This window comes from Augochlora pura, chromosome 9 (genome assembly GCF_028453695.1).
Source record: "Augochlora pura isolate Apur16 chromosome 9, APUR_v2.2.1, whole genome shotgun sequence".
NCBI classification, from domain to species: Eukaryota; Metazoa; Arthropoda; class Insecta; order Hymenoptera; family Halictidae; genus Augochlora; species Augochlora pura.
In genome coordinates, this window is record NC_135780.1 from 10,154,587 (window position 1) to 10,165,186 (window position 10,600).

Sequence of the window (10,600 nt, forward strand, 5' to 3'; positions counted from 1 at the left end):
TTACAAAATGGCGGCCGCCGGCTGCTTTCGGCGGGAAGCGGTGTCTTGTGCGGGCGTTCAGGTCTCCGACGCAGGAGCGACTATAGCGCGATCCCCTCGGCGCCCAAAGGAACGTCCGACAGTCTGGGAATCCAGGAACAGCATTCCGCGACTAATAACCGGGGCACTCGACTCGCATAAGCGTCACTTCCGTTCGTTCAACCGCGCGAGACGGATGCGCGACACTCGTAAAGGACTCGCGGCTGTATATAACGGTAACCATTACTCCGCGGAGGATATAAAGGATGCTTGAATCGTTCCCAAGCGGTGAATCCTTGGGAAACGGATCGGTAACGTCGCAGTAAATTGCGTTTCTTTCCTTTAAAGGTCTCGCGAGAGATCGAACAACCTAACAAAAGCATCGATGAATTTTATCTCCGATTTATTAAACGAATCTGTGAATCTGAAATCATTGCGTCGTTATAAATAATTTGTATCGACTCTCTATCATCGGTTGTGGTTGCTATTAATTGACTACGGATTTTATGCATTTTTCGACAAATCTACCGCTCGAAGCAGCGGACAGATTAAAAGTGTTTAACAATGTCCAATGTGATTAGGATTTAGCCGATTAAACACCGTAATAGGATCTCTATTCCTTGAAATCGGTGTGAACAATATTTATTTGCCAGAAAGATCCGGAGTTTAATTAATCGACGCACCTCTGTGACAATTTCTCGATCGAGTGACCAAAATCTAAAGCCGTTCGACGCATTGTTAAGACATTCGAGAATCGATCATTGTTTCAACGAAGTTCGGCGATTACGTTGTCGCGATGCGGATCGATGCGATCGTCACGGTTCGTATCGATTCGGCGTATAGGCATACGTACTAACGCGCGCGCAGCACGGATCACAGCTGCGTTTTTTAAGCGATAAGATCAAGCCGAAAAATCAGACAGTATATATATAAAATATATGTATATTAATGTTGCGAAGAAAAATGAGTCGTGTAGATTAGGATTCGCGGTGCTCGCCGTATTTAAACGATCTAATGTTAACGAATCCGAAGCCGAGTTTCACGCCGATGCGACACACACGTGATTCTCCTGTTCGCTATCAACGGGGCATGCTTGCAATCATTCAACTGCGCCTGGGATTCCAGTGAACGAGATCATTTCGATGGTCGAATTTCAAGAATTTGAGAAGGAGAAGAAGAAAAAGAAAGAGAGGAAGATTAAAGAGATTTGTGTTTCATAACGAAATTAATTAAATTGCAGGATACGGTTTCTGGTAATTGAAGTTCTGATGAAATTTTCATTCTACGATGACTGAATGATCTCAGAGAGATTGTTCATAAATTAATTGACCAGCATTTATCGATCGATATTTAAAATCTCTGATTATCAGGTCTGTTAGATTGTTTGTAAATTAATTAACCAGCATTAGTCGATCGATATTTAAAATCAATTTTAAATGAACTTAAAATCGATTTTAAAGCAACTTAAAATCGATATTAAAATAACTTGAAATCGATTTTAAAATTATCGTAATATATATAAAAATACAAATACATATTTCCACGAAGAATAATTTAAAACAATCGGTTCTCGACGACTTTTGTTCGTCCTATAGAGGCCTCCATTACCCAACGAAAAACATAAACGTCTCGTCAACAATTCTTTTTCAAATTCTTGAATTCGGCATCGCATAAACTCGAAATTCCGGCCACGACGATCGCGCGGAATCTCGGACTAAATAGTTACGTAATGAAATAAATATCGGGGAGTTCGCGGAACGTTTCCCGACGGTTGATCCCCGTCGGTGACGTACGGAGTGACAGCGACAGGAAAATCAGTCTGCGAGCTGACGTACGTCTAAGCGCACACGGTCGATCGTTAAAACGACGCGGATAATAAATCTAAAAAAAGACACACACATGTACAATTAAAGCGAACGAAAACCGAACAACAAGAACAACAACCAAAAAAAAAAAAAAAATGGGAAAAAATACGAGAAAATCAGATTCGAGGGATATCAGTTGTCCCGAAGGTGGCGCACCGTTAACGATCGCGTGACAGGTGTGCGTGTGTCTGTGCGTGCGTGCGTGCGTGTGTGTGTGTGTGTGTGCGTGTGTGTGTGGTGTATCCAGGACTGCCAAAGAGCGCGAAATTTCTAAAATCTGTAGCTTTCTTTCCGCGTGCGGAAAGACGCGTGCGCGTGCGTACTCGCGTTCGCTTTCACAAACCAAAAGAGAAAAAGGAAAAAAAAAAGATACGAAACCCCGATGACACGATAAACGGTAACAATTGAACGCGTTGTTCGCGACGCGATTCTGCACGGTCTTCTCTACAATATACATATATATATATATTTTTTCTTTCTTCTCTACGTTCGTCGCGCGATCGACCCGTCGAACGTTCGAACAAGTTGTTTCTGTTTCGGAATTAATTGCAATAGCGACCGATTGCGACTGCGTTCAATGAAGTATTAATAATTGTGTCCGAACGGATGCTGTAACGGAAACCGTCACGCAGCGGGAGAAAAAAAAAGAAGCGTTTTCCATATTTCGCGAGCGGTTAATTGAGAGGGCGTAGCTTGTAAAACGATGAAAATAAAAATACATCAGCGAGAGAGAGAGAGAGAGAGAGAATGCAAGGCATACAAAGAGACAGAGAAATAGAAAAAGCGAGAAAGAATAAACGAAAAAGAATAAGCGAGAAAGAAATAGCGCAAAAGAAAGAGTGAAATAGAGAGAAAGAGAGAGAGAGTGAGCGAATGAGTGCGAGAGTGAATGAAAGAGAAACTACGATCGTACTTGTAGACGCATTACTCTGGACATAGAAATATTTTTCTCATCGTCGTCGTGTACCTCGTATTTATTTTTCCGTGGATGTCGATTACTATTTCCTGCCGTCGAGCACAATGACGCGCTGTTCCAGCTGTGCCAGGGCGAAAACGATCGCGGTACAACGAGGCGGAAGAAATAGAATGCACTGGCAGAGGTGAGGCGCGAGAACGCTCGCGAGAAAACTAATTGTAAACGTTCTGTCGGTAACGCATTAACGAGGAACTAAAAAGCTGAATTGCTATGTCATATTGTATGTTGTGTATATTATGAATGTTTAGAGGACCAAGAAATATACTGTACCGGTGTAAAAATTGCCGCCTCGTCCCTCCTCCCGTCTTCTCTGTGTTCATTACTTTTTATTTTTATTTAATCCACTGGTCTTTACCATTTTGTCAATTATGACAATCTTTTATTAGTCATTTATTAGTCTTTGGAAATTGAGGACATTCGATCATTTGAATCACTGGCATTTGACTATAATATTGAGTAGATGTTATTTTCGGTAGAAAAATTCGGAAAAGACGCGTCATTGTTAATAGGATACTAATTATTTAGGATTACTAAGGATTAATAATTACTGAGGATTTTAGACGTTTATGGCAAAAACCAATCAGTGAGATTTAAAGCAAGAATTTAAGCACGTCGACGTATTCATTTCATATTAATCAAATTATTAAAAGGAACAATGAAATTTCTATTTGAATTTCTATTTGCTCCTTATAATGTTATAATGATTGTAAGAAAATTATGTTAAATTCTGTAAAGTCTTTTAAGATTGGCTACTCAATACATATCGATTAACAATCACTGAAGAACAAAAGAGAATCAGTGTTAATACTACACGCTCTTTGTATAGTTCATAAACAATTCCCACTCCCGAGTTAATATTATTACGTTTACCAACACTGAATTTCTTACGTCGCTGTTTCAATCGATCAGAATTCACGTCGAATAAATAATTAACGATAGCGCATTGAATCGAGCGAATAACAACCATGGTACACTGAATCGAATGAATAATAACCATGGAACAATAACCATGGTATCGAACAATTGTTCCAGAGGATTCAGAACATTTCGCCGATGTTGTTTAAGCAAATATCATTATCAGGTAAGTGATGCATTAAATCCTATATTAAATACGTAAGAGTGAATAAATAATTCCACGTGCACGATAACTATAGATAAATTTCAATATTGCTATACTAATTAATCTTTCATCTGTTTATTTTCGTCGCTAATTTCTGTACATTCTCATTTATGGTATAAAGAAATATCATTCGACGATGTACAAATGTGTAAGCGACACGTTATATCCTAGATCAAATGTGTCGGAGTAAATAAATAATTCGACGCGCTCGATAAATTACTTAAAATTTCAAGGCCGCGTATTATTATTCTCGTTAATGATTTCTGCGAAAATTTGGTGCGCGGAACTGATGGAAATCGTTCGACTCGAGAGCTGAACAGAGGTAAACGGTATATTAACCCTTTGCGGGCGAGAGGCGATTTTTGGTCGCCATAGCGTTTCATTTGGCAGGACGAGTGAGTGACGAGTGGTCGATGTTAAGATAATTTGTATATAAATTATAATTAATTGGAAAATATAATTGTATCTAATGGCATATAATCGTATATAAATTATATAATGATATATAATAGCGTATAATCGTATATAAATGATATTTGTATTATATACAAATTAAAATATTAATTTCTATCCAAGACACTCGACACACCTGAGAGAATCGCCTCGTCCTGCCACCTCACCTGATCCAAAAAGTCATCGCCGCAAAGGATTAGATTCTACATTAAACGTATAAATAATTCGACGTTATAAATAAACCTAGTTAATGTTCCAGCGGCTTGCGCGGCTCGTTTTACTTCCTCCGCGACGGTGTCATTAAAAATACAGGATCGCTTTGCAAAACGAGTATAAAGCTGAACAGAAACGGAACGGGTGTAAAGCGACCCCGAGCGGGTAACTAAAATACCATGAGCGGGTAACTAAAATACCCGAGCCGGAGACCGCAGAAACCGGCACGGTGTCCGATTTCACGGTGTTTAATCGAAGAATAACGGGCTGCTCGAGATATCCTGCACGATTTCCGTGACGCGCGCGGAGGGGGGAGGGCGCCGCCGTTCCAATCGGGACAACGTCCCCGAAAACTGATTTACTATGCTCGCAATGACCCCTATCTCCGCCAGCGTACGAGAGGAAATCAATAAGCAGCTTGTGCACTGTTCGATCAATCGTTCCATTTACATTTTGTAAATTGAATTGGGTCGACGTTCGCGCACGGTCGGGAAAGACGTCTAACTTTTGTGTCGACCGCGGTTGATAAATAATTATATAATACATATATAATTAGTCATGGTGTATAACTAGACCGCGGATATTGATGCGAAATAAAAATTGACCAAATGGATTGTAAAGAATATAATTTAATATTATAAATTAATAAACGTAACAAATTGAGAATAATGCAACAAGCATCCTCTAATTTTTCTAATGTTGTTACAATTTTGCATTTGATATTTTCGTTCTTGTTACAAATGTATAAAATCGGTAGACGTATATTTAAAGCAGTTGGAAGATTGAAAGGCACTGATGAGCGTTGATGTATTAATGTGAACTTGTTAAGATTATTAAAAGAAGAAAGAATGCTTGAGATTGCATCCTATGTCGTGCGATTAACGTAGACAATTTTTATTTTTTATAATAATCGGTAATGGCTATGACTGTGCTGCAATAACTATGTAAATAATAACTATGCTGTAATAAAATTGTAAATGATAATTATATTGTTAAATATTAATTTGTGTGAATTCAGCGCGAAACTCTCGATTTCATAGAGCACATTATTTTTTAACGCTTTCGTAAAATAATTTGATCAGTCACGATTAAGTACCAAGAATTGGAAGAGTATTCGTGCGTTAGCAGAGATCTCTAAAAAGAGCATCAAACAATTTCTATTCTAGACTCCCCGAGAAATAAATACTATCTTCAAAATAACACCCTTAACGCTAGGATGGCGGGTCTATTTAGACCCAGATTATAAATATTAATCTATTATCGACTTTCTAACAGCTAATTAAAAATTGCTGTTCCATTAAAATCTATAAAAGTACAAATCTTGTACCGTACAATATAAGCTAAAAACAGTTGATAAAATTATCAATGATGAAAATGGTCCGCCATTATGAACTATTGGACAGGTATTCGGGAATCTGAGGAACACAGTTTCGAGCCGCGAGATCGCGACGACCGAATTTCTCGCTCCGCGGGAAGACGTCGCGGCGATGGGATCGCACCGAGGACGGCGAAACTGCGAGGAACAAAATTGCAGGCAACCATTAAGAGCCGACTGGAAGCGTCAATTAAAACTTGGCCGGCCGAGCCGATCGATTAAGGGAGGAAGCCTCGAAGGACGGAAAAATGAAGTCGAAAGTTCACTCGCGAGACACTCCGGGGCGGACCAAAGAGAAATCAGTCTTTCACCGGTGGATCAATGGGGAGGGGAGGGGGGACGTTCCGGCAATTAAAGTCCGGCGATCTTCAGGCCGTCGGGAACGCGGAAGATCCTCTCTTCCGGCGGAAGCTCGCCGATCAGATACCTCTCCAGGCTCAATTTGGCCGCCTTCGAGTGTCCGGTCCCGATGAAAGACAGCGTGGCGTCCCTGCCGGCGTACTCGAGGATCACGTCCGATCCGCCCGGATGGTTATTCAGGAAGTCCGTGCAGTCGTAGACGAAGTCGCGGATCACGATCCAGCAGCTGTCTGCGGTGTCGTGCCAGGCGACCTCGTCCAGCGTGATCGTCTTTAGACTGCCTATCTCCTTCTCTGTAGACGTCTTCGGCTCCTCTTTGATCTGTTTCAGCACCCTCTCGACGACACGGCCCTCGCTCAGGGTGAGATAATCGTCGTCCGGCGGCGTCGGGTTCCTCAGATCGAGCAGACCGCCGATCCATCCGGTCAGGTGCAATAGATCCATGTCTTCAGGCTCGCTGTTACTCGCTCTTCAATCAGAAACAATTGTTTGGTTAGTTGTTGGATAGTATCGTGGAGTATCGTAGAGTTTCGATGGAGTTTTGATGCGTTGTCGGTGATTTTTAGTCGATGCGTTTGTCACGGATACGAGGAAGATCGATGACGTAGTTGAAGATTGAAAAGACAAAGATGACTTGAAGAATTGAAAATTAAAAATATTAATGCGAGAATTTGAAAATTAAAAATATTAATGCGAAAAATTGAAAATTAATAATATTAATGAAAAATTGAAGATCAATAATACTAATGCGAAAAATTGAAAATTAAAAATATCAATGCGAAAACTTGAAAAATAATAATATTATAAAGGTGCAAAGAATTTTACGTATATAAAATGAATCTTATGTCACGTCTACGGAATGAGTCTTATGTTACTTATGCAGAATGAATCTTATGTTACATATAAAGAATGAATCTTGTCTCACGTATTCGCAGAAAGAATATTCTATTACACATGCAGAAGAAACTCCGCGCTTGATTTATTTAAAATAACCGAAAGAGCAAACGCGTATTTAAAAATCTGCTTTCTCGCGATCGGACGAACAAAAAATTTAGAAACACCTTATCGAACATTTTTGCGAAATACATTCGCGAGAATAACACCAACGATACGGGTGGCTGACGTCAAGTTTTTTCGCATTTCCCAATCCCACCTCGATAAGTAAATTATCCGAGCTAAAGCAACCAATTGTTTTCGAAGTAATCGCACGTGTTAAAGCAATCGAGAGCTTGTGAAATTCCAATATCGTAACTACTTTTATCAAATAAATGGAGGTCAGCGTTTTAATTGAAGCTAACCCTGGCTGACCCGGACCGAAAATACGATTTCTAAATCAGCGATGCCTTCGCGATCGCAGGAAGGACCGCGTCGGAAAATTCTTGAGAACGCGTCTGCGAATGTTGGGTGATCGGTGATTGGCTAGCAGCGACCGCGGGAATTACTGTACGGTTGTTCCAATGGCGATCGAACGATTGCTTGACACTTGACACTCGTCAATTAATCGGAAAATTGAGGAAAGTCGATAAGAGACGTTCTTATCGGTGAAAGATAAGCGCGGACGTTTCGATGCGGTATCGCGGAAAAACGGTGCGGAATCTTGGCGAAACGACGCAGAAGCGTGGCAAAACGAGACGCAGAATTATGACGAAACGAAATGTAGAATTATGGCAAAACGAGACGCAGAATTATGGCAAAACGAGACGCAGAATTATGGCAAAACGAGACACAGAATTATGGCAAAACGAAACGTAGAATCGTGGCGAAACCAGACGCGGAATTATAGCAAAATAAAACGTAGAATCGTGACGAAACCAGACGCGGAATTATAGCAAAATAAAACGCAGAATTATGGTAAAACGAAACGCAGAATTATGGCAAAACGATGTAAAATACAGCGAATTGATATCCTTCACGATTTGACTGCGGATTCTGGTTGCCGCGCTGGATAAAAAATCCGCTGGGTGATAACGAGAGTTATTACAAAGAAAATCGACCGGTGATAACGAGAGTTATTACAAAGAAAATCGACCGGTGATAACGAGTGTTATTACAAAGAAAATCGACCGGTGATTACTTCTGTTCGTTCGCGCCGCTATCCTCCATTTCCAGCGACCCTTCGGTCGCCTAAACCGCGTCCTCACTGAGCAGACACAGCGCTCGGAGGCTTACCGTCACCAGAAATCAATTTCTAGTAGGGGAAAGGAAAATAATTCCATTACCGGTTGAAACCCGATGCCTGGCTGCAAGGTTCTCTGCTCGCACGCAGCCTTTTCGCCATTGCATCGATTAGAATCGTTCGCAGTATAACATCCGCGCGTCTCTCTACGACCATGGGCGTCATGTAACGCGTTCTTACATCGATGCAATGCATATTTAAAACATATATGCATTTTATGATGAATTATCGAATGCGCGCCGATGTATCTGATTGCAAAAGATATTTCTTTGATCGAAATATTTACCCAATAAACGAGAATTATATGTAAATAAAAATTTTAATGAGAAATTTTCGTGAATAAAAATTTTGAACGAGAAATAATCGAAATAAAAATTTAAACGATAATATAATATTTGGAGATTTATTGTAGTTAATGCTGGAAAATTGACTGAAAAATCTAAAAATTTCACATAGAAATATTTCAACGACAGAATTTCTAGATGGAAAAATCAAAAAACGGATTGTCTTAATTATCGTGCCATTAAGCTAATTTTTGCTTTGTCGAAACTCTCAGTACTGAAAATTTAATTCAACGCACTAAGAATATATTTTTGTTTTTCAGACGTCTCTGATTTTAAACGTATTTTTATACAAGATAAAAAAAGAGTAATTTAATAATATCTTTAATGAAATAAAATAAAGTGTTTCCGACCATAATTTCTTGTCCTTCTATTACATTTTAACGTATGAAAAATCTCTCCACGAAATCTCTCCACGCGAAAAGGTGAACAAAAATAAAAGATATAGATTATCAATTTATATATATAAAATTCTCCTTTCTTTATACGACTTTTAATCCAGGGCCACGGTGATTAGGCCAAACAGAGTAGTTCCAGCGTTAACCTCGTTAACAACTTTTACAGGCTAAGAGGAAATGTGCTGAGCAACGTTAGACGCTTCTCGACAAAACAATGACGTTACAGCGGTTAAAGATAGTTGAAGAAAACGTATCATCGATAGCTCGGAATCGTTTACAATTGACGCAACATTGTGCGGCTCCACGGTCAATTCCAGCCTACCGTCGGCATCGATGCAAAATCAATCTTCTTTCATTTAGGTCAACGACGACACGTATCGCGCGCTTTACATTACGCAATCGTTTCGTAATTATAGTTACGCTTTCGAGTAATTACCAGCCAGAGTCGCAAACTAAACTCGCACGCGACTCTATCGTGGCATAGTACTTGATAACGAACGGGTATATACGAGAGACCATTTAGGTTTCCCCCCCGAATAAATTAAAACGCGCCGCCGTGCTGGCATAAATATCTCGACCAACGATCCGGGCCCATAAACAATCCTTCTATATTTGCATCTAATCGCGGTGATGCTTAATTAAAACGAAGAACGTTGGACAGTTGTTTTGAACGTTAACTAATCTCCACGGTCTCGTAAGAGAATTTTTTAGAAAGAATGATTTCGTAATAATATATTTTATGGAATATCAACGCGGACTGTACTCACCAGAAATTCGTGAAAAATCTATGTCAAGTTGGAGACGGCGATTGAGTGTCGCAGAGCTTGCGGAGCAATTACTGCTTTTTTTTCGGCGACGATCGTTTATATGAGGGAATCGGAATGATACTGAATCCTCGTCTCACCGCTTCGACACTCTCGCCCGACGGTTTTGCTGTTTTTGTTTACACTTTCATTATCGCTCGCGTAATGCTGAAATTTTTGTTGCAATAGACGGCGCACGATTACTTCCGACATGCCGCGCGGGCGCGCGCGCGCTTCCTCGACGGAATTAATTTTAATAACCGGATGGCGCGTGGAGGTCGTGAGGCGAGTATCGGTTAGCGATCTGATGTAACATGAATCGGCGATCGGGTCATCTGATCCTAGTGGATGTAAATATTGCGCGAGAACTCGCTGAATTTTGTTATGTTTATTTTAAGAGTTTATGGCGAAACAGTGAAAGGAATGATGAACGGCAACACTAACGAAAGGAATTTATATAACTATTAAAGTTATTGAGAGTTCGAAAAAATTTATTTTATAA

The 10,600-nt window shown here is 40.1% G+C and overlaps 1 protein-coding gene across 2 annotated transcripts; it reads right to left on the reverse strand.

The window, feature by feature from the left end:
- Positions 1 to 5,254: 5,254 nt before the first annotated feature.
- On the reverse strand, positions 5,255 to 10,167 carry LOC144474897 (cytochrome b5). 2 transcript variants are annotated; one of them, XM_078190274.1, is made up of 2 exons: positions 10,063 to 10,167; positions 5,255 to 6,849 (listed from the first exon to the last, which is right to left on the reverse strand). In XM_078190274.1, exon 2 carries the CDS (start codon positions 6,822 to 6,824, stop codon positions 6,372 to 6,374), a length of 453 nt encoding a protein of 150 aa, XP_078046400.1. In that variant the 5' UTR covers positions 6,825 to 6,849; positions 10,063 to 10,167; the 3' UTR covers positions 5,255 to 6,371. The 2 variants fall into 2 exon arrangements, with proteins under 2 accessions (XP_078046400.1, XP_078046399.1); XM_078190273.1 differs by lacking the exon at positions 10,063 to 10,167 and adding an exon at positions 8,455 to 8,523.
- Between the last annotated feature and the right edge of the window lie 433 nt (positions 10,168 to 10,600).